This window comes from Diuraphis noxia, unplaced genomic scaffold (genome assembly GCF_037042655.1).
Source record: "Diuraphis noxia isolate RWA-SAM2 unplaced genomic scaffold, SU_Dnox_SAM2 contig0004, whole genome shotgun sequence".
In the NCBI taxonomy this organism is placed as follows: Eukaryota; Metazoa; Arthropoda; class Insecta; order Hemiptera; family Aphididae; genus Diuraphis; species Diuraphis noxia.
This window is the reverse complement of record NW_028301714.1, coordinates 43,593,604-43,620,213: the sequence shown is the minus strand read 5'-3', so window position 1 is coordinate 43,620,213 and position 26,610 is coordinate 43,593,604. Positions and strand designations below refer to the sequence as shown.

The 26,610-nt window shown below is 30.4% G+C and overlaps 1 protein-coding gene across 3 annotated transcripts in view; it reads left to right on the top strand.

Annotated features, from left to right (window-relative positions):
- The window catches only part of LOC107168172 (rho GTPase-activating protein 20-like), a 213,063-nt gene extending 193,927 nt beyond the window's left edge, over positions 1-19,136 (top strand). For all 3 annotated transcript variants that reach the window (XM_089225673.1, XM_089225674.1, XM_015517489.2), the window contains 10 exons: positions 5,590-5,709; positions 8,064-8,162; positions 8,462-8,629; positions 8,743-8,966; positions 12,985-13,111; positions 14,077-14,351; positions 15,186-15,360; positions 16,190-16,461; positions 16,596-16,888; positions 17,611-19,136. In XM_089225673.1, the coding sequence (XP_089081799.1) occupies positions 5,590-5,709; positions 8,064-8,162; positions 8,462-8,629; positions 8,743-8,966; positions 12,985-13,111; positions 14,077-14,351; positions 15,186-15,360; positions 16,190-16,461; positions 16,596-16,888; positions 17,611-18,818 (2,961 nt within the window). In that variant the 3' untranslated portion in view covers positions 18,819-19,136. The remainder of the gene's footprint in view (positions 1-5,589; positions 5,710-8,063; positions 8,163-8,461; positions 8,630-8,742; positions 8,967-12,984; positions 13,112-14,076; positions 14,352-15,185; positions 15,361-16,189; positions 16,462-16,595; positions 16,889-17,610) is intronic.
- Positions 19,137-26,610: the final 7,474 nt, after the last annotated feature.

Genomic DNA, 26,610 nt, shown 5'->3' with positions numbered 1-26,610 from the left:
AAGCGCGCTCTCAATAATATAACAGCAACAACGGTCGTTCATTAATTTACATGACGTTGGAATCTGCGCGCGTTTTCGACACACGGGTGACCCCGTTTATTATACGTCGCGGCGCCGCTGATGCCTGATAGCCTTGTTTTCGCGCCGTGTCGATTTCGGGGAACGCTCGCGTAACGGTGCAGCGATCACCCCCTGTGCGCGACAGTGGCAACGAGTCGTGTCGTTAAGAAATCAAAATAATTTAATTTAGAGTAAGCTGCAGAAGTATATCTGAAATATTATTGTTATATATTATGTTGGAAGGACTCAAGTCGAGACGCTCGTTTCTATTACAAACTTAACGGCCGCCGCTCGAATTAAAACGGTTTGGACGTTCCGTAGATGTGTGTTAGTACTATAGCTGTGTAGTGTGTACACAGATAAAAATGATTATAGCGATAATAATAACCGTATACACATCGTGTATAATATACATTTACATTCCGGGAGTGCATCCCGTTGTGGAACGCCACTGAAATAAGCGTTGCGCGAACGGAAAAATCTCGACACAAACTGGTTCGCGACCCACAGGTGTTTCGCGGCTGGTGCGTGCGTATATATATAATATACATAAATATATATATATATTTGTTTAGGTATGAATATATAATACTGGAAACCGTTATATATACCTCTGCAGCTTATTATATGTATTTAAAGTATGCAAAAATGTGACCTTTCAATGTCATCCCCCAGTCGGTCATGGCGGGGCGTGTTGGCGGGGGGTGGTATTAGTTATATATAAAATTACTACCAGAAACGAAGACAATTATTGATGCCTAATCTACGACCAGTGGTGATGCGGAAGAAGAGCTAATTATTTTGATATTTTGTCCACTCCCCCATGATCAACGATTCTTTTGTTTTTTCTTCGACGATATATTGGGGTCTACCGGTTTATAAATCTAATATAAATTATACTGTCTATAAGGAACCGCCTCCATGGTTAATTACACAGTCGAGACGACACGATAATATCCTATGAAAGGATTATATACGTATGAAGTCTTCTATACTTCATCGCCAAGCAGGATATTATCACCAAATAGACGCGACACGCGCTATTGACTTTAATGATTGATATAACTGAAGTCTACAGTGGCGCACACTGTTGTGGGACATCTAGGCCGCGGCCCACCCCTAAATGTTATTTTCGAATTAAATCTTTAACAATGACCAATAATATGAATTGGAATAATTGTAGGCACATTGTTTTTTTTTACTTGGTGTGGAGGATCAATGCTTTTAATCGTAGCCGAAATTGATGTAGGTTCTCTTTAAACGTCTTTGATTTTCGTTTTATCCGGTGTGCATTGTAGTCAGAATATTCGGTCTATATTTTAGAGTACAGCTAACAACTTTTTTTCTAATGTGCTATACATAATTAGATAACAAGTATACATATTATATTGATATATTATGTGGATACGAATACAAATCAATTATAGCGTAATGTTGCACACAGGTACCAACATTACAGCCTAGAATTTAAATTATTGAATAATAAATAATAATATCCACCTTGTTGGTTTTTTCATACTTGTACTTTACATACAACTGATAACACTTATTGGATAACCGTCAAAATAATATTTAATTAACGGGTGTGTAGGCAAAGTATATAAATTGTTTTATTTAAATGAGTAGTTTAAATGTATTTTAAGTATGTAATCGTTTTATTACATTATACATAGCCTTTATATATATATATCTACATATTATAATATATAATATATATATACGTAAATGCACTAGGTATCATTGACACTTTCAGTGTACATATTTATGAGTATAAAGTCGTAATAAAACTATTAAAACATAAAAGTAAAATTTTAAATTATATATTATTAAACTATTATTTATGTGTAAGAACTAAAATGTAACGTATTTATCGGAATAGTATCTATTACTATTAAATTAACACATTATTTTTTATTTAAACGTATTAACAATTTTGAATAATGCATGATTATGAATAATTAATTTAACTAAGAACTCGTGTACAAGAACATTATGGTTTTGTGACAAAATTATATGTAAATAACTAAATACCTACTTTTTGTAGAAATAAAAAATATAACTCATAACCTCTATAACCAGTTGCATACACAACTATATATTATTATATATTATAACGTAGGGACACGATAAAGTATTCCAGCGTTAAGCGTACACAATTTTATAAATTTCAAATAGGTAATTACAGTGATATTTACGTTTATAGCATGAATTTAATTTTGAGAAAATAAAATACACTGAAAGGTATATTAAACTTCACGACGTTGTCATTCTATATAAGAACTCATGTCGATTACAAGCATAATAATTAATAATAATACTTTGAAGGTTATTATAGATCTATATCAAAAAATTGCATTGTTTGTGGGTGTTCAGTTAGTGTAACTGAATGAACTGCAGTTAGCATATTTTATTAAACGATTTAGATATAAAAGTATATAGATCAGTGCCAGGATCTGTGTATCATATTAAAGTTTATAGTTAACTACTAATCACTTAAAAACTAGACGGGGCTTAAAATGGGTGTACTCTTTTTGATTTAATAGTTGTCGGGATGATAAAAGAGTATGCGCTAAAAAAACAAAGGGGGTATATTTTTTCAAACTAGATCGCTGTTTTTTCTCTGAAATCTGTTAATTGCGATAATTATAAGTAATTTTACTGGTGTGAGCTAGGAAGAGGGTCGAGGAAGATCACCTTGAAAAATTACTAGACATTTTTGCGGTGTTGATTACGCAAGAAAATATGTTTTAAAAAAGTTATAGGATATAATATGTTCATCATACGGTTCAAGGGCAATAAGATACTTAATATTTGTTTTATGGATACTCCATGCATGGATTCATCAAATATTGTAAATATGGAAAGATATATAGAGTTAGCCGGAGTTCAGACCTGGTATACAGAAAAAGTCTCGCAACCCCCAATGTAATTGCAATGTGTAAAAAATGATAAAACGAAATCGTCAGGTGAATGTCTATTATATTATTATCATTGTTTTCTAGGCGTAGATATGGTGCATGAATAACATGATCTTCGCAAAACAATTGACGAAATCGACACGATTATCATTGTTTTATGTATATTATAATGTATCGTCGTATTCGAAGTTTAGATGTATATGTTATATATAATAATATTACATTGAATCAAATATTGTGCTCATCGCGTTGAAAACGAAATTGCCAAGCGTGCGAGTGTAAAAAATAATAACATTACATGTTGTGTATGCTGTATACGTTATAACAGTGATAAGGCCATAGCCCATAAGTGTTTCTAATAATATGTTAGGTTAGTAATAATAATGTAAGCGGTGTGTCGGACGATGGCGATACGCGAAGGCCGGGCCAGGAGGTTAAATGAAAATCATTCGACAGGATGTACCTACACAAAAACCCAGGGACTATATATTCGAGTGTCACGTTTCTCGACGCGCCCGCCGTGTCCCAGCAGGAAGCTTGTCGGATGTATCGCGTTACTATGTATATGTCGTGTATATAGTGTTCATTTGTATATAATTCGTATACAGAAGAGGTTAGGTATCTTGCAGATTTCCGAGAACGCTCGTGCGAGAATTCTACAGGTTTTTCGGGTATATAATATGTATATACATTTTATGCGCGATAATGTCGCACGTAAATGATGAGTGTTATAATATATAACGTTTATAATGTGATATGCACTAACTCGCAGCTAAGCTAACCGTTTAAAATCAGATAAATGTTTATTTTCTGTAACTGCGAGATTGTGTATGAATATAATATTTTTTTTTTCTTATATTAATTGTTTTTGGCATTAACTACATGGTTAATATAAAAAAAAAAAACTAATACTAATTATTCATGAAACTTGCGTGTTTAAAAAAAAATCCCAGATGAGTAACCGTGTGTTATTTATACAGCGATATTTTTATCATGAGATAGGGAAGTTCTTATCCACAACCCTATAACAGTTCATATAAGGAAAATGTAAAACTCTTTATTATACGTTATATTATATTATACAAATTATATCGATTTTATATAATTGTTATCGATTATATAAATTGACACCATATTATTTTATGTTGACATTTTTGATTGATTTTTTTTCGAAAATTAATATATGGGATTAGTTAACTTTGATTTTGATTGGTTTAAAAATTGAATATCCAGTATGATTCTTGAACAGAAAAACACTAAATACATTGTTCTACAATTTATAAATTTTACCAGGCGATGAATACTTACTATAAAATGTATCGCAATCTTGGGGTTGATTACATTTTAGGTTTTTAGTTTTCAGAATGATTATACTTATACTTCTTATTTTTAGCCCTTAATTACACTTATATTTCGATAGTAAAAGGATTATTTTTGATTAAAAAATGTTGAGTTTAACTTAAAAAGAATGTCTAGTACCAAATTAAAGGGTCATTGTGTACCCATTTTTTTTATACATCGCATAATGCTATAACTTACCATTTGCAAGGTAATGTTAATCCTATATCGTTAAGACTTTAAATAATTGGTATAATATGAACATTTATTTTCATATTACAAGTACCTACATAGTCAATAGGTATGTATTTGTAGTTTTACAATTAAACTTATACCATATACTTTCATAGGCGTGTTTATAATCTTATTATTTACATCGCATGTATGATGTACGTATATACTACCGAAGTGCCAATTACGACGTACCTAAGAAGATACATATATGTTATCAGTTATAACTGAATATACGCTTCTTTTTCAATAATACAACGATAGTCGTTAACCTGCCAGTACGACGTATACACTATACCTACCTTCTAACTGGCAGCATATATATAACAGTAGTGTAATATTATATCACGCTTGCCACAAACATTCAAAGTAGACAAACAGCATCCGTCTAATCGTATGAATTGCATTTTATTGCATTGTGTTAAAATTACTCGCGTCCGTTTGTGAATTATAGTATTATACCAGTTTATAGGGTACCTTGCAATACGGTAGATTGCGCGTGCATGATGTTAGAATGGCGCGCACGTTACAAACACTGAACATATTATATAGTACATACTACTATAATAATATAATGTATAACTGCGGCTATAATAACAGTTCAACATAAAGAAAACGAATTGTCAATTGTGTGATTTATCAACGAAAAAAAATTTATAATAATAGTGTTAAAATAATAAATAACGCGGACGATTTAACCTTCAGAAGTAATTATAATACCTAGTTCTTGTTTTGCATTATGCAAATGCCCGTGTAGTCAATTATAATGTTTTTCACCGTTTGGCACGTCTTCTTATTATTATACAATTTCCAATTTACACCATCAATGGACGATATATATATACTGTAATAATAAAAATAATGTTAACAATAATAACACTACTACGTAGTTCATGGTCGATATGACGATATATCATCATATAGGTAGCTGGGTTGTCTATGATCACCTACATTCAAACGTATTATGTACCTATATATATTAATATAATAAGGCACGAAGGTCATCGTTATATTAATACATTTATGTTTTTGTTGAATGCAGGTACAGAGACTGACTCAATACGAAACGTATTTCCAAAGTTTATTGGACGAGACCAGACCGGAACATGGAAGAGGCGCCGAATACCACGATCTGTGCATGGCGAACAGCGCCGTCAAACAAGTGAGTTTTTATCATTGTTATTATTTCGAGTATTTTTTTTCCTCTTATTCTTCGCCCTCGTCCGTAGGCGTAATCCCGATTACGTTTTTGTCGAATGTCGTACAACCACTGCCGCCAATGATTCGGTCTCGTTGATAAACAAACTGCATTGGTTATTGTCCACATCGCACATATTATTATAATCTGTATACCGATACGTACGGGGGAGACCCACTTTCTTCGGTCGATTCAGCATAGCACAAAGGAGCATATCACTTTTCTCTCGCCTACTATATTATAAATAATAATATAAACTATATATATATAATATATATAATTTTTTTTTTGATCGTATACATAATTGCCGCTCATTGTGTGGACCTTTGAACCGATATATAATAATATACGCTTGCGTTTCTTTGATAAAAACGACCCACTTGTACCTATTTCATTTTTTCGATATCCACCACAATGGGAGCTGTCTGAGCGTGTTCGAAACGGATCTGCAGTGTACAAACCGCGTTTAAAATATAATATATCGTTTACTTTTTAAAATCTTCATTGATGAATAGCGGTGGTGTTCGCCGTAGTATAATAGTATCTACGATATATAAGTATACGTGCTTATATTATATTATGAGTGTGTATATACGTGTATGTATTCCTATAGGTTTCGCCATCGCTCCAATTTAAACAATATAATATAATTAATTATCATTAAAACGCCGCTCGCTCGCCAAACGACCGTAGTTGTATACGACTTTATATAGGTGTGAATGACACCGATCACCGTGGCCAAAACCACACCCAAAACCGATACGATAAATCGCACTAGACCGGCTGCATATATAATACACTTATGTACACACACACACACACACACACACACACGAGCGCGCTAAAAAATATATTAATAATATATAATACGTGTAGTGTACCTACGACCTACCTATGTAACGGATTTGTACGGGGGCTAAATGTGCCAAGGAGAGACACCGGTGCGCTTACCGGTCCAGTGAAATGGTAGAATGACCATATTGGTCTTGTGCCCCCGCGTGTGTTTGCAATTCATATCTGCGAAGAGGCGTTGAGATTAGACTGCAGCGCGAATATATATGCATAATTTTTTAATGAATTAACGATTTTTAGAAAATTACTCTATTGAACACTTTTTTCCCGATTAAAAGACGATTTGTAATCCTGTTTTAACGTTTGCCTACACTTTAATATTAAGGTGATACGCCACGTGAATAAATATTATTCGTTTGTTATAAATGATAATATTATTATAATTATAATTTATCTGTTTAAATGATGCCGTATAATTTATTACATCACTGTTAAAAGTTATATACGGAACGTTCACCTTATTGTAGTTGTAGATAGGTATATTCAAAATATATTAATATTGTGTATTTAATTATTTTTTTATTTAATTTTATTCGTGTCCCGTCCGATTCATAATATTTATTGACACTACTAAATCGCCAAGAAAACACTGCAAGACCGTGTAATATTTCCAATATTATATTACTTGAGTTTATGTATAATATATACAAATCATGTCATATATATAATATGTATATATATAAATTCTATTACATATATAATATAACATGCACGCGTGTTATCACAATCTTCGTTTGTAATATTTATCTCTTACGTAAAATATCTATGACAAACGGTATTAATATCTTGCGTGCGTTTGTTTTGTATTTACTATTATTTGCACACAATGAATTGCATGTATAAAAAAATTATAATATCAAGTGCATGTATTACAACGATAAAACTTGAAAGCAGAGTTGTCAGGTTGTCTTGACGCTCTCCAATTTCTACTATTTCTATATACTTAAAACGAAAATATTACAAATGCACAATATTGTAATATAAGAGATACCTATATGTTTCTTTAGAGTGTGACGCGTGCACATTGTTAATGAAAAATTATTATCAATACAGGTTATTGTAGCCTAAGTAGTTTTCGGCACTAGATATATGACCGTCGGCTTTTAGCTAAAAAATCATCAAGCGGGCACCCGTACTGTATGTTATTACAGTATATTAATTGTATTTTATACACCTTTAAATTATGCATCTACATAATATGAAAGTTTGCTCCTAGCAATATAATATTATGTATTTATGTATACAGGGATACTTGCACTATTTAACTGGACTGTGACAATCGCGATTGAAATGCGTACATTTTGTTAATTTCACTTTTAAATAAATTCGTATTAAAAAAAAAAAAAAAGCATGTCATTGTTTATATATCCTATATGAATCAAATATGTTGTTTGGGATAAAAGTTCAATAAATATAATAATACTTGTCGTTGTTTATATACATAAATGTATATATTTTTTTTACAGACAGTAAAACGTACTCATGAGCAAAGCGATTTGGAGCGAATTCAAGATGTTTTCCCAAACGATTTCCTTAGATTATACGATAAAGAAGCCCTCACAATGGTAAGTTTATAGCAATTTTGCAATACAAACATTGAAATAAGATATTATATTTTACGCTTATTTTAGAACAATGACACTTTTGTCAACAACTTTCTATTTGCTGTTTAATATTTAAACTAATGACGTTATCAATTTAATAATTGTGTAATGTTTGTATCTGATAAAACGTTTTACCTACATACTGTCATAAATGTATGCGTTAGTTTTCTTTATATTACCATAAGTTATAACTCATATTTTTTTGGAAGTTTTTTTTAGTCTTCATAAATAATTGTAATGTTTTTTTTCTCATTGCTTAGAAGATGAAAGGATTAATCCGGAAGAGAGGAGGAACTGGTACAGCTGCTTTAAGGAGAGCTTTATCGTCGAAATCGCTGAGATCGGAGTCGCCCCCTTCGACTCCCAACAAAATTCAAAACGATAGTCCGAGAAAATTCATAATGGAAACTCCCGTCCAATTCGTTAATGTAAATAATAACAATTATTATAATCCCAAACATACTTATTATATTATGAGAGTTAAATTTGTGTAATAAAAAAATCATAATGAATAATTTTATCCTATTGTGAATTGGTGTAGGGTGTGCATTGTCAGGAACGTCATTTATTTTTATTCAACGACCTCTTGCTGGTGGCCAAAGCGAAATCCGGAAGTAACTTTAAACTTAAGGACAAGGTCAGGATATCGGAGATTTGGCTCAACGAATCGCCTGCGGTGATCGACGAAGTTGCCGAAATTCCCAAGTCTTCGGACACGTCTTTCGTTATTGGATGGCCGACCACAAACTATGTAGCAGTGTTCAGGTTAGTACCTATTTTCGTATGCATCATACTATATCTGGTCTCTTCGTCAACTGTCCACGATTTTTTTACTGTTGTGTTTACTTGGGATGTGGTCCCTCAGCGGGGGACGTACTCTCGGGTCTTTCATCATTAGTGCAAGAGGGTCTTTGAACCGACCACATTGTACGACAACGGTCCAAAATATATGTAATCTGTTCTCTTCTATAAGCGCATCGACATATAATAGTCATAATAATATGCTCATCACCAGAACTCACTGGGACAAACGGTATTGTATATCGGAAAAGGAGGTTCGCTAACGGTACACATATATAATGTAGTAAAGTGTATACACATTACACACGTATAGATTGCCGACATAAACGCAGCTCTTAATTAGACAAAAAAACGGCCTATTGTTATACCCACGGCTATATATTATTGTATGCTTATAGGCTATAGCTATATGTGATCATTATACGATGAACAATAATTTGTATTATAAAATTGTGTATAGGTCACGGATGACGTCATAATAAAATATCGAGTAGGTGCCCATACCTACATATTATAAAGTATATAATATAGTACCTACACGTAAATTATACTTAATACAATATATACATGTGATAGTAAATTCAATAATGTTACGGTACATAAATTTCATATAGGTACTGTCAGTTTAAATTTCGTTTGAAAAAATTTAATGTAATATAATAAGTTGTCACCCATCAAAGATCTGCAAAGAAAAATGTATGTATGTATACTACGTGTCATAAGCGTGCACGAACCTTTTGGCAGGGTGGACCAAGGTACTTTAAAATACTTTATCAAATCAATTTTCGACGTATTTATAGTTAATTATTATCATTGAAAATTGTAATTTGTAATGTTATTATTAAAATTTAACAATATGTCTCGCAATGAGTATAACAAGTACAGGATGGTTTGCAAGATAGGCCATGGCCCACCTGGCCCACACTGTGTGCATGCCTATGGCGTAGACACAAATATATTTTTTTATAATAATGATTATAATTATAACAAATACGTCAGTTCATTGATCAAGAGTGATAATTTGTCTAAACCACTTAACGTTTCCAGAATGCAAGTTGTTATAATATTGGTAGATACCTATTTATTGAAATAACGATGGTGAAATATTAAAACGAATTCATTGTTAAAATGTTCAATAACATCTTATAGTTACAAAAATTTTGTCATTAGTAAACTTTAGATAGGGACATCCCTACATCTATTTTACTATAATATTCCATATTGCTACTATAGCAGTTCCATCTTCCATTAGCTAAAATACCTCATGATTTATAAAAAAAATTCTTATTTGACTATCTGAGTGATCAAGAGTTAACAAAGTTTCGTTTAGTTTTCAAATAAAATTGTAAAAATTAAGTCATAATTAAGATCTGATTACAAAATAAAATCGTATTTTATTCTTAAAAAATCCTTTTTAAACATCCTAAACTCTGTCAAACCAACAACAACAACAAAATTAACACATAATATAAAATTATCGCCCGTGTCGTTTGCATTTCTTGCGTGTTTAACTATACTAAGGTCGCGTCCTTGACAAATAGTTGCAATATATAATAATAATGGTGTATAAATGTATAATTATGTGAAATTTTCACAGGGAACAAGAGCTTTTGAAGTGTTGGTACCCACATCACTCATACATTTTTTTATTTAATTGTTAAAAAAAAAAATAATAATAACAGGAAACGAATAAAAATAATCGTTGTAATTATTATGTTTAGAAACTTTCATCGCATAGGTATTCTAATAAGGCATGTTTTATCATGATATTTAAGTTCTACATTTTTCAACTGCGTTAACTTTTATATTATATTTACTTTTTCTATAAAATATAGGTACTTATGAGTATTTGTTTACATAATCGGGCCGCATTGATAAGCTCACAGAGTATATTATATTTTATAGCTAATATAAGACAAATATATATATTATATAGGTACACACTTATCTCGCATGGTATCATAAATTAAAAAAATAATAATTTTCTCTGATCGTGGGAAATCAATATCATGTCGTGGTCGTTGTCGATACGGTACTAATAATGACCATTTGTTCGAACAAGTTAAAAGCGGTCATTTGTCACTATATAACTCGCCCGAGCTTATCGATGGCGATCAATGTCTGCGCAGCCGCGCAGGAATATTAATAATGGAAGGTACCTACACATATGTTAGACCGGTTGTCACTGATATTTAGCGAAATAAAATTAGGCGAACTACGTATTCCTATGATGATAGGTACTTTAAATAGGTTAAATTCGTTATGACTTACCACTCACCAATCACCAATAACTTACCAAAAATAATTATTGGACAAAATTAATGTTTTCAGATGCATTAAGCATATAATAAGTTAAAGATCATTACTATTTGTTGCAGTGATCAAAATATAAATAATCTCGACGTTATATTCTTCATAAATCATTCATGTACTCAATCTTAATGTACAGTCAAATAATAAAAATGTTTGATTCTTATAATATTACATATTTATCAACGTGTTTTTCTTAAAAACACATTAATATAAATAAAACACTTATCACTCTGTAGTATGTAGCCGAATAACAATAAATTTAATTTATTAGGTACATATATATTTTATTAAAATATTTTTGCTATAAATTATCAAAAACATAATTACATGAAAGCCCCCTCTTTTATATCGTTATCTATTATATTCTTTTTGTATAATTATCACATATTGTTTGCTCAAACAATATAATAGGTACTGTATCTAGTTTGAAGTTTGAACGCTCAGTGTTCCGAATACGTTCAAAGAAGTTTAACGTGTTTCAATGCTTGATTACAATTTTATGAGAAAATATGATAATCAAATCCATTATCCAACTGATGCATTATACAGTCACAGTATAAAAATTATGTTTCGGTACATAAAAAAGTTTTTCGCTTTATTTGATTTTAATTTAAGATACAATGAAAAAGTTCGCTTCAAATTTTTACTTCCTGGTGTAGAAAGTGGTTGGAATAGTAATGGTAGTTTTAAATACACAAAGCGTTGTGGAGAAACTAATTCGTAAGTACATTTTTGTTCATCAAATAACTAATAATAATTACATTTAAATAAATAATTTTTAGTAGATCACCTAATAGGTACTATTAATGTTTTTACATTTTTTATTTATACAAATAAAATGTCTATTATAACGTTATGACTTATGTCGAAAGAATGTATAATAGCTTATTTAAAAAAAGGCTTAATAATTTGATAAAAATATGCGTACACATTCATTCGTAATGAATTTAATTAGTAGTTGGTATAATTTGATACGATAATAATTTACTATTAATTTATATTGATTTTTTAAGTATTTAACGTTGTTGTTATTAAAGCATGCTGAATTTGAGCAAACGGATTTTATTTATATAAATTATTTATGTATGCTAAGATTTAAAATAATAAAATTTTCTTTAAAAAAAAAAATGCTGATTAAAATAAGCAATTCAATTATTTATTGTATGCAGTATGCACACATAAAATGTTTAATCTCTGTACATTTTAATACTTTTATCTATCTAAAATAACGTTCATTAGATACCTGTATATAATATAATATGGGGTCTTAAAAATATATATATTATGAGCAATGAAAATAGATTTCTTGAGCGCCTGGCGCCTATAAAATTCCCGGAACGCACGTTGGTGTTGCTTATCAAGTTAGGATAAAAATTATAAATATTTGTCGGACTATGTGCTTTATTATATAATACGAGTATCTCCTCATCAATAGAATGGGCTTCTGAAACTAGGTATACAGTTTATAACTAGTTATAGTACAGGATATATATATATATATATAATATATATTATATGAATCTTGGATCGTTGTCATATACAATAAAATAATGAACATTGCTGACACCTGTTATGGCAGATAATTGTAGACAATATACATTTGTTTACTCGTCACATCTAGTAATATAACGATGATAATAATTTTCTATTATTTCATGTATTTGAACAGCACCCAAGCCACCAGAAATTTGTGGTGGTCGAAATTAGCAGAAGAATCGCAAGAAGAAATTCGCAAGGACCCTCCGACAACCAACGTCCAAGTGTTTTACCAAGATCTCAACACTGGAATAGAATACGTGAGTTTCTACTGTTATACTATATGATCCTATACCCTTTACCCTAATATAATATATTTAAAAGTATATACAGACATAAATTGATGTACAGAGTTATCTGATATCCAGAGTTTTCGTTCGTGTATATAATACTTTATTACCGTAAATCGGAGTTCACGTTTTACCGTTAAAATATTAAATTTGTAGATAACGTGTTATCAATGTTATTTGTTACTTTTATCATGATATCGTATATTATACGATAATACTACCCGGCTCGCTGTAGTTGTTGAGCAGTTCAACTGCATGATGATACGTCGTCTAAACAGACGTAATCGCACTTGGTAACCAGTGGTGCTCAAATAATTTTGTAATGAGGATAGGGATGAGGCTAATTTCATTTAACATTTAGTTTAAAGATGAGATTGTAGTTAGATTCAATGATTAAAAACATTTTTAAAATGTTAACAATCGTATACCTACCTAAATATTAGTAAATGAGTTTTTTTTTTTTGTCAATTCATCAAATAATTCACTTTTAATCTACAACTCTACAATAAAATAATAATTGCACAATTCATACATTTTAAAGTTGTAAATTAACATTTTAAAAATTTTTTTATTTATTTTAACTAGGAAATAAATTTGAAAAGTTATATTTTATGATATAATTGTTACTTGGATTATGATATATTTTGTAATTTTTATTTTTTACCTAAAGTAATTTTATAAGTATCTATACAGTACTTTATTCTCAAAAGTATTTATTGTTTTAATAATCAGAAAATAATAATTTTTTAACAATAAATCGTGAATAAACATTCATATTTTATCAAATATAAATATAAATATTACTTGCTTCATTTTCTTTATAAAAATATTGACAAATAGATTTCCAGCCCCCCATGATCTACTCGATCTTACTTGGCATCCTAAATATATAATTTATATATTTATGTGTGTTTGTGTATGTATAATATGTATAGTGCAAGACGTTTGCCATCGGACCGGACGAGAGCGCTAAAGACTGCGTAAAAATTGCATTAGATCACTTGGAAATGAGAGATGCGGATCCGAGCCAGTATCAACTGTGGGCCAAGACGCCACGTGAAGATCCGCCATATCCACTGTATGGTCACGAGAAACCATATTCCGTTAAGTTGAGTTGCCTGCGGGACGGACTTAGCGCTGAAGAAGGGTTTGACTTGGACCACTGCAACAACGTGCACGACCCGTTGGCCAGGTGTCATTTCATTTTGAGGTATGTCGTCGGAAATGTTAATATGCACACGACTGTCCAAATATTACACAGTTTTATTGTTTAGTGTTGCATTATGCTGCACTGTACCTGAAACATCTGACCGTCTGTCCACAAAACTATCCACCTGCACCACTATCTTTATTTTATTTTTACCTGTCTAAACATATTATTATTTTATTATCGTCACTTTAAATTACGTAACGTGAGAAATCCCTCGATTTTAAAAATAAACAAATATACACCGGCTACACTTATCACATAATTGATAATATCATCATATAATAATGTTACCGACCGTGATAGCAAACGGCATAATGGTTGAGTCGGCGAACAAAGTTCGATCTTATAATGCGCGTGCAGAACCTACCTCATTCGCACGTGTGGGAATTGCGTTATTAATGTTATTATAAATTATAACGCAAGTCTACGGTTTTTTTTTTGTCGATCAATATTAGTTTTTTTTCTGTGCTACCTACGATTTTTATATACTTGTTTTTTTATTATTTCATTTTAATCTTGGTTTGTGACAATATTTTTCTCCGTAACTGATGATAAAACAATGTTAACGATCTGTACCCAACGCAGGTGAACACATTTGTTTTTTTCCTTCTAATGATCGTGTATTCAGTACATAATCAAAAATCAATATTGATAAGCTGACATTTGTTTACTGACGTCGGGGCTAATGTCTACCCAATAAAAAAACTAATCGCTGTACCTAATTACTAGCTGCGGCAATTGTTCTGTGTTTTTCTTCTCTCAAATCGAAATATAAAATAATAAATCTCACGATATTAAAATTGCTTAATAATTGTTATATTTGGTATTTTCCAGAAGTGTCAAAGCTCAAGAAAACGAAACGAACAAAAAGACGCCAAAAAAGTCTTCTAGTCGCATGAAAATTGGACAGGTGTTTAAGAAAACTCCAACCAAAGAAAATGGAGGCAATTTGTTCGGTGTACCATTGAATAGAATTTGCGATGGAGAAAACCTTCCTAAACCAGTGATGGTTAGTATATAAATTTTATAAACTGATAGTGATTTGTGTTTTAAATATTTTTAGGAGTTTGAATTGAGTGTAAATCAAGTTTACTTAATTGGATTGTTGATGAAATGTTTATAAACACATTTTCTCACACAATTTATTACAACATATTATAATATTAATAGTATAATACTAATTGTTAGATTACAGTACTTTATTTTTAAAATGTGTTTTAATTTATGTTGACATAAAATAATTATTTTGTACCTACAAATCATATTTGGTTAATATCGACGTCAAATAAAATATCAATTTAGGAAGTTTAATTTTTTCTTAATTTATACAAATTGTTATCAAAAATTATTCGTTTGAATTTTAAATATTACTTTTGACTATTGAGTTTAAAATGGTACTTAACTAACTAAATATTTTAACGATCAATCCTTAATTGTTTTTTTTTTCATTTGATACGTAATAATAACATTAAATAACGATAAACGATGAACAATATAACTATTTTTACCAAATGTTCATTTCTAATAAACAAAATAATTTAAACCGGTTGTTATACCTATAAAATAATTTAATATAATATTATGCCGATGAAAGGAGTGGTTCAATATAAATATTGATACACTGTATAATAAGAATTTGTTCAATACAGTATTACATAATAAATTGTGTGTATACTAGATCTTGTTAAATATCGCAGGCTTTAAAATAAATAAATATTAATAATAATAATAATAATAATATCTCTTAAAGTACAGGTACCTACTTAATAATTATTATCCAATATCAGTATAGCCGATTGTTACAATCGTATTATATTTTCTATTTTAATATTTTACAGGGCATGCTACACCAAATTTTCTCCAAAGGACCGTTCACACAGGGTATATTTAGAAAGTCTGCCAACGCTCGTTTAGTCCGCGAACTTCGCGAGAAAATGGATGTTTGTGAGGACGTTTGTCTAGAGAACGTTCCTGTGCTGGTCACCGCGGCTCTTTTCAAAGACATGCTGCGCTCGCTGCCCGACCCTTTGCTGTGTACCAGCCTGTTTCCGAAATGGCGATCAGCGCTTGACTGTTCCAACCTGCCCACAAAATTATTTAGAATCAAAACGTGAGTGTGTTAATGTTAAAATTTAACGGAACTATATTATTATTATTATTATTATGACGCCGGCCGTCGTTGCCTTATTGTTACCAAACGGGTAGAATGATTTATAATGATTTTCATTTTTTTCTCCTATGCAGGATTATCGACCAGTTGCCCAAACCCAACTATCATCTACTGTGCCACTTCCTGTGCGTCCTCTACCATATATCTCGACGATCCACGCACAACCTCATGTCGGCCGCCAACCTGGGCGTGTGTGTTGGACCGTCCCTGCTGTGGTCCGATTCGCCGGCCATGTGTCCGACCGAAGACTTGCGCACCGTGCCCGCACTGGTCGAAATACTCATCACTCACTGCGAGCTGCTGTGTGGTCCACACGTGCCGAACCTCCTGGGTGACCCACGGGATTCCGGCACCGAAGAATCTGACTGTAAGTGTGCTACAAACATGCCAATAACTATCAATTACTGACCACGACAGGCACTTCAGGGGGCGTGTATTTGACCTATTTTTTTTTTTTTAATATTCATACTTACTATTCTATAGAATAATAATGTTTAATAGTATAATATATTATACCTTCTAAAGTTCAATATAATATAGATATCGTCGTGTTTTCTTTTTCGTCGATTTTCCAAAAGCCGACGAAAATGAAACGAACACCAAAATATAAACTAGATATTTTTCATATTTTTTTTTTTTTATTACTAAGTAGTAAGTACAATATATACATTTACTTAAAACAAAACAAAAAAAAACTAATAAATAAATTTAAGGTTAACCTAACCGTTAAGATCGCTTATAATCTGTCACATAAAACAAAATATAATTTATAACGAGTAAACACGATTTATAACATATCTTAGCTAAGGCGTTAAATTTAAAAAAAGACACATTAAAATCGTCCCAATATTTATCACACGAGTAGGTCAGCATTATTTAAAATAATTTAAGCACATATTACAAAGGCATATATTACAAAATACTTGCAGACTTGACCTTATCAAGTTCTGTATAACCTCAGTATTAAAATTAAGACATAAAATATGAAAATTGAACATTAATTTAGAATACTGACCTGGGGAAAATTCGTATTGAAAATCTGTGGATAACTTTTTATTTTAAATATAATTGTATTGTGTCTGATTATAGCTATGAGGCGAGACGACAGTTCTATCGACAGCCTGGAAGTGAGCCCGCCCCCCAGGAAAGATCAGATTTCGTTGAGCCGGGACTCTGGACTGACGATGTCCGACTCGCAGCTGTATACGCCAGACGAGGAGGAGAGTGGGTCAACCAGCTCAAGCGGATATGACCCGGCGTTTGATCAGTCGCACTCGGCCAAGACCGCAGTGTCCGCCACTGCCGTGCCATCGATGCCGGGCGAGTACGTACGCGTATACCCGGGTTGGGAGGAGCGGAAAAACGCCAACTTCCAGCGGCAGGCCTGGTTCCGGCAGCGATCCAAGCGTCTGACAGCAGCGGCCAGCAAGGAAGCGGTCCGTCGGAGCGCTTCCGAAGATTCCGTATTGGATGGTAGCGTCCCGCCGCCTACACCACCCCGTCGCAGCAAGCCCGTCCAAATGTCCGGCAACAGCAACAACAACAACAACCGGATATCCCTAACCCCTCAACAGGACCAATACCGGAAAATGACTCCCTCAGATTACTACGATGTAGTGGTCAAGTCGGAAGTGGTTGTCGAATCGCTGCACCCGAACAACTACAGCACGGAACTGACCATCAAACCAGTATTGCAGCCGGTGACGTACCGCAAGGACGAGTTGCAGACAGCCTCGCCAGTGGTGGTCGTAAGGAGGTCGGCCGAGGTGGTCGACCGTAGGCGATATCTACAGCAACAGCAGCACCATCACCAGCAACAGCAACACCAGCAACAGTTGACAGCGGCCACTACGGGCACCACCACCACAACGGCCACTACAACCACAAATGCTGCGGCCACTACTCCGGCGGAGAACTGTTGCGACGACGAAAACGAAGAAGACTCTAGCACGCTGTCCGACGAAGACTGTACGCCGCACGTTTCCCGGAGCAACAGCCGCGGAAATGAGGTCGCTGCCGACTCTCTTAAGCTCAGGCAGCATCAGCCGCTCCAGTCGCCGGTCGCGCACACAGACGGCACTGTCAGGCTCCGCGGCCGGTTGAAGCGCAAGGAGGAGAAAGCAGCTGTAGCCGCGGCCAGGTCCCGGTCCTTGCCACCGCCCCCGCCCTATCGGCCACCGCCACCGGCCAACCGCCGTGCGCCAATCACCTCGTATTACCTGGGCGAGTGCAGTCAGGCACAGCAGCAGCGATTCGTCGTCACCAGGACGTACGCAGACGAGGAGTCTTACGTCTGATACATACGACTTAGTGTTCTCGGCCTTCCCCTTCTGAATTAATATTTGATGATAATATGTACGTCTTATGATGTTTCCATCCCTCCCCCCCCTTACGCGCCCCGTCATCCATCTCCAGAGTTGCAGTATTCATCAACCAATGCGTTTTGTATATATTATTATTATTATTATTATTATTAATCATAATTTTTATTTTTATTATTATAATATTTATATATACACTTGACAATATAAAGTATAAAACTACTTAAGTTACCTGTCAACTTGAAAACAAATATGGGCGCTTGGATGCTATTGCTGTTTTTTTTTTTTTTTTTTTACAATAAAATGTTCCTGATTGATATACATTATTATTATTATATTTTAAGTCCATATACGAGCTTGAATATTTTTTTTTTTTACATTGTCTAGTACTGAAAGTACATTAATTTTAATTTCTTTTTTTTTATATACATATACATTATACGTATGATAAGTGAAATGTTTTCAAAGTGCTCATTGAAATGATCAAATAATCTTACGTTAAGAATTTCACAAGTACAAACGTCGTATCCACACACAAAATACCAGTGTTGTTATACTACGATAACATATTATTTTAATACATTGAAAATGTCAAAATTAAAAATTCTATACTTATAACTATAATTAAGTAGATTATAATAACATTCAGCACTGTGATTTAAGTTATGTACAGTACCGTATTATTAGACAGTTATAATTTATGCTTCTATTTAATAATTTATCTTACCGCATAAGACTAAAAAATAATGTATCCATGCACACTATATACCGAAGTAACAATTTATTTTATGAAAACCTATTATACAATGTATTTAAAATTAGTATATAAAATTACTGAATTTGTGCATCCAAAAAGACACAAATATTTTATTTTTTACCCTGCATAATTATATATTATATATATAATTATGACAAATTTTATAAACTATATTAAATGATGTAACATTTAAATGTTAAATCGTTAAGTTTTGTAAGTGTTTATTTATTTTTGTTTGTACATTTTCATTGGTTTTTATTAAACATTATTTATGTTTACTTGAAATGATTGATAATTTATTATTATTTTATTATTGTGTAAAAAAAACTTTATTTTTTAATGTCCATTTAAAATGAAAATAATAAAATACATGTAATTTTGTTTAAACATTGTTTATTGGTAAAATTTGAATTTTTTTCAGAATAAAATCAAAAATATAATATAAAATATTTGAATTAAAATATTACGTATAATATATATGTCTCACAAAAATGTATATATTTAGATATTACAGGAAAAATTGTATGTATTAATAATTTTAAATTTATGGATGATTTAATTGTAATTATGACTATTATTTGCATTTGACATTTTCATAATTCATATCTATTTGATTTTCTGAAAGCTGTTTGATTTATTAAGTTAAATAATAAATTTCCGAACGAACGAAACCATTAAATAATACCATTCAGTAAGAAAAAACATTCTGGCATACTATTACGTTAGTAAGCTTATAAAAATGGATATAAGGTTATGAGGGGGGGGGGCATCACAACTAGTGTGTGGTGGTATGCGGTATATACACGTGGTATGTGGTATACGATAAATATGTATAATATCATAGGTCAAATAAATTATTTAATCTGTGATGATATTATTATCGCGCATATTAAATTATTAAAATGTATGCACACGGTGACAGTACCTCCCTATGTAATATGTTCACCACGAGCGAATCTGTCTGCCCTATAACGCTTATCAACTTAGAGATGTTGTAAAGATTATTGTATTTTGCTTCAAGACAGGCAACATCACTGCATTTTTCCAACAAGATCTTACATTACGCCGACCGGAACGAATAACGGACGGACGGGAAACTGCTCAAACGAACGGTCAAGTGATCTTTTTTCTTACTGACCCTAAGTTTCGCTAAGCAATAGAAAAATAAAACTGTTTACTTTTGTAAAAAAATGCATTTAAAAATGTTTCGTATTTCTGCACCATGGTCATTTGTCATATTATAATATTATACTAGTTGTTCCGTACGACGTAAAACGCCGTAATATTATGTAACATTTTTACTAATCAAAATAGTAATATAAAATCACTATATTTTTAGGGCAGCCTTGTAAACAACCTAAAAAAATATTATTTGCGATAGTAAAATGCATGTGTTAGCTACCTTAAATGGATGAATAAAATAAGCTATATAAGGGTTATTACTACCGATTTGGACATGTTAATATTTAATAATCAATTTTAGATATTGGTATAATATACCGTAGGCACATGAAATTTTCACTGAATGTTTATACTGGCATTTTCTATACATGATAACATTTTCAAAATATTTTGAATGTTTTTAAGTTATTTATAAGCATTTGAAATTTTCAATCTTTTTAGTTTTTTTAACTATGGGTAAAAAAAGCTTCAAAATAATATTGGTGGCTTTTGCCGTAGATAATTAATTAATTATAACAAATAACAAATTTGTAATTAATTATTAGTTTCGTATTCGGAGATACCTTTTGACTTGGAATTTTACAAACTAGCTGTCGCCCGACATGGTCGGCACGGAAAATTAATGTGTACACTGTTTAACTTAATTTTAACTTTAAAAAGCAGTACCTAATCACATTTATTTAATAGTTCATAAAGAAATATATCTTAGTAAAAATATGCATGTGCTTCTATCTAATATTTAAACACCATCTTAAATATTCTTAATCGATAATCAAATAAATAAATTTAAAAAAAATAATTAAAATAATACCAAGGTACTTTATTTTGTTATACATAATTTTAATATAAAGTTATGCATTATTTCGGTATAGTTATCTCATTTCATTATTGCCCGATGCCCTGCAATGAACAGATTGTATACAAGGGTATCGTTGATACAAAAGTAGTATTATAATATATACCTAGGTATCTATGGATTTCTCTTCTTGAATTAGTACAATATAATCCATGGCGATTGTCAAAGTCGTTGCGGAGGACGCAGTCTATTAAAGATTCTAACATTTCAATTAGATAGCAAAGTAGACATGAACGAAAAACATCCTGTTTTCCGTTTAATCTTTTTTTTCATAAATCACATTATTTTTAGACTTCAATTCAGCAGTACCTATCTGATGCGTTTCCATGTCAGCGTCGGAGTGCATACACGTCGCGGACACTAACAAAGCCCAAAATAATTGATATTTAAGGTAAGTTTGTTTTAATACCAATTCTTTTGCGACTTAATATTATAAAATAATTGAGGTACACGTTCGTACACTTTTACAATGGTGATGTTTGCAAAGAGTTCTTCACCTATGCATTTGAAACTAAAAACTACAGTAGGCACTTTAAACATACTTTATATTGTGACTTTTTCAAATATAATAAAATATTCCCTTGAACCCAAAAAGTCAGACTTATTATGGCCTTTTAAAATTTTTTAAATAAATGCAAGACTGTCATATTTTGATATGTGGCTGTATTGCATACATAAATTAATTTTCAGACATACCAAAATATGGCAGTATTGAATTTAAGCTATGTTTATGTTTGTGTCATATATCCATTTATGGCAGTATTGAACTTTGAATTATTAATGAATAATAAAATATTATTAACTGTTAGTTTTTTTGAAATTTGATTAAAATTATTGTTGTGTTATTTTTTATAATTGCACAGGTAATATATATAAGGATGAAAATTAATCATTTAATAGTTGTAGATATGTAATCAATATCTTTAAAAATAATTTACTATAAAACACAAAATAAAAAATAAAATACTACTTGTCTTTAAGTCAATAAGCTTATTTTTATGTATCAAAGTAACAATAATAATATGACAAATTAAAAAAAAATATATTCTAAGCTGATAATGGCTATAAAATTATCAAATGCTTTTGAACAAAAGTACAAGTCTATAACATTATTTACGAATTTGAATAATTTATTATTATTTTAATAATATAGGTAATACTTGTTTGAAATACAATGTAAAAAAAAAGTTACTCATTATAATTATCATGGCCTTATGTTTAATAATATTAAGCTACCTATGGCTTTGAAAATAAATAAATAATAAGTCTAATTTTATTATATAAATTAATCACCATCTTCATAGTTTTTTATTATTATTATTATTTTATTAGTATTTGTTATAGGTATTATCAATTTCAGATATTTTTAAGTTTTTATAAAAATGATAATAAGTATCTGGAATAAGTCTTGCTATGCGCGATAAAAATAAATCTTTTTTATATGTAAGATTCCAGGCTTTTCAATAAATGCAAATTTCATATGTAATGTATGTTCGATAATTTTATTTTTGAATTTCTATTTTTCTTTATAACTATAATTTCTTGATAATTTGCTTGCCCATAAGTTGTTTAAATTGTTGTAAAAACAATTTATCAGGGAATTATTTTTTAACTTTAATTAATTTTTAATATCTCTCTATAAAACCATTTGACCGATATTATTTTTATTAAAGTTGTTACAAAAATCTTTACTATGACACCTTGTTCTAGTTAAAATGTCATCAAATTCTGATTTTAGACCTTTCTTATGATGTTCCTGAGCTTTTATTTTCCTTCCAGTCCTTGTCTTTAATACTATCATCAAAATCTTCACTATCTAAATCTGTAAACAGAATACAAACTGTGTTGTAACATAAAGTTCATATAAACACGAGATCATTGAGATCAACATAAAATTATTATTTATTATTAGAGTCAGTTATTTAATCACACTAAGTTTCCATTGGCACCTACTAGCTCAATGAAATTTTGTGAACTTTCATTTGATTTGTTTGAATGTGTCATGTGTGGTTTTCAATGGTAAATCGTCAAAAAAAATATTATAATAATATAGCTTGTAAAAAATTGCAACTGTGTAGCTGCTAAGTACCTACTTACTGTTCTCGTATTCATGTACTTATCACTGAAGATGTAGTATTTAACCATCCAATATTACTTCATTTGTAATATTAAATTCTGCATTTTTAATAGCTGTTAATATTTGCATAGAACAATAATAAAATTAAATTAAAATTTATGGTTGATAAGGTTTTGTACATTAGAAATTATCAGAAAATGATTAATAGAATGAATTACATTCCGTATTTATTACGGTATATAATATTATACAAAATATATACAATAAGCCAACAACTGACATAGATTAATATATTATTACCTATTTATACATTATATTTATAATTCATATTGCTTAAAAGTTAAACCATTTAAAATTAAATTAAATTTTTACAGATTTATAGGTAAACAATTTATATATATATATATATATATATATATATATATTTTTTTTTTATTGAGCATATTCACATCGACAACACTTATTTACAATAATGATATAATATAATATGTAGGTACTGATACAATGGTAAGTTATTTAATTAGGATAAAACATTTTTTTTTTTTATATATATAAGATTGAACAATTTTGTTTTTCTTAAAAAATTAATTATGTCTAGGTTTTTTTCATGAATAGGTTATTTTATATTTTACGTAGGTACCTAATTCAATAATTTATTAAAATTGCATTTATTATTTATTTTCTAAAAAAACACAATATATCAAAAATTAATAAATAATAAATTGGAATAATATTTTTAAAAATTATCGAAGTAAAATAAATAAACATTAATACAAGTAATTATAATTAATCTTTACGTTATTAATATAAAAACGAACCGGTAGGTACCCGAGTTTTAGTAGATAACTTGTTGTGGTTAGTGAACTAGTGAAGAAATAATAAGATCTTGAATAAAATATAAAAAATAAATAAATTAACACATTATAACTAGGCAGGGAAGATAAAAATTAAACATTAACCGGATTATTTTAGATATATAATACCTGTAATGCATAAAAGAAGCATGCTCGTAATCAATAATCAAACAAAAATAGGCTAAGAAAAATAATATATTATATTATAATTTAAATTTAAAATTACAAATATTTTTTGGTTATTGTTGTATCACATTTAATTATTTAAATGAACATTATTCATAAGCGTGAACCTCCTTGGTAATAGATTTTTTATTGAAATATTACATATCTTTGGATTTATCCTATTAGCGTAACATAATATTATCTGTGGCAATTGTCTTTTCAGAATCAGAAGTGGCAGTCGATTAAAGATTATAAAATTATAATTTCAATGAGCACTAGAGCAAACATGAACTTAAAATATTTTGTATTCCGTATAATTTTAATTTCATAATTAATAATATTTTCAGACTTCAATTAAGTATCCGATGCGTTCTTACGTCGGTATCGGAGTGTACCCATACACGTCTCGGATTTCACCAAAACCCCGAAAAAGAGTCGATGTTTGAGGTAAGTTTATTTTCATATTATTTTGAGGCTTGAATCTTATGTTAGGCTTTAAATAAATATTTAACGTCACGAAAAATATATTCCCAAGTTCCAAGTATCGTTGACGCATATTTTATTTCTAAGCGCTAAATTAAGAAATACGCGAGATCGAATAATAAAAACGCACTGCATCGTTTTTCAGGTTGCCAGACGTATAATAATTATAATTTCATAATTACAACCTAAGTATGTGTTTGTAATCGACATTTTTCAATTTTTGTTTAGTTAGTTAATTGTAATATCCGTTTTAACTGATAACTCCAGTCTCCAAAACTCACAGGGATCAATTTTAATTCGTAAATGATAATTTGTTCGAAATCCAACGTCAGAAGTCAGGAATTTAGAATAAAATATATTTTATTTCAATAAATTATGTATATTGTATATTATAGATATTTATAGTTATGACGCATAAAATTTTCTCTATAGCTATTTGATGCAAAACTTATGGAAAACTTAGTGTTAAATTTTATAACCTTAGATATAAATACAAACAATATTATGAATCTTGAACTACAAAATAATTTGCAAATATTCACGGTTTTGACGAATTTTTGTCAATATTTGAAATTCAAATGCTAATTAAAATTTAATTTGAATTTCCGGAAAACATTTTTTTTTGTGATAAAGAATGACAAATTTGTAATGAATCTTGTATTAAATTTTCAAATCTTAGATTTAAAAAGAAAAAATGTTTATGAATTTCTAGCTTAAAACAATTTGCAAAATTTTGTGATTATCACGTATTTTGTCAAAATTCAAAATTTGAATGCTTATAAAAAAAATTGTGACTATGAATTTATTTTATTTTTCAACTGCTATTGTAACAATATGTTAAAAGCCTTATATTAAATTTTCAAGATTTTCTACCCAAAAAATAAATTTTTATCGATATTAATTTTAAAAAAAGCGAGTAAGTCGTGGATGTCGCTCTGCTGTACAGTAGGTTACTGTAATGGATGGGATTAAATTTGAATGCAATGATAGGTATCATTGTATACGAAAAACGATTCTGAACGGAGATTATTTGTCAGTCTAGGATATATTATATTTAAATATTGTCATATATTCTATTTTGAAACAAATAAATTATTTTTCAATTAGGACGCATTTTGAATAAGGCATGGTTAATAAATTTTTCCAAAAACATTGCATGTAGTTATCATAATTCCTAATACCTTATATAATCATAGATATACATATACCTGGTTTGAAGATAAATCGTTATCATTACTTATACTTTTTGAATAATAACAAATATTTAAAATCGTTTCAGGATAAATCGTTATCGGTACGCTATTTCGTAAAAATTTAAAATTCAAACGCACTTAAAATTTTTCCTATAATGATGCTTCGAGTTTTCTCTATAGCTACTTGAAGGAAAACTTATG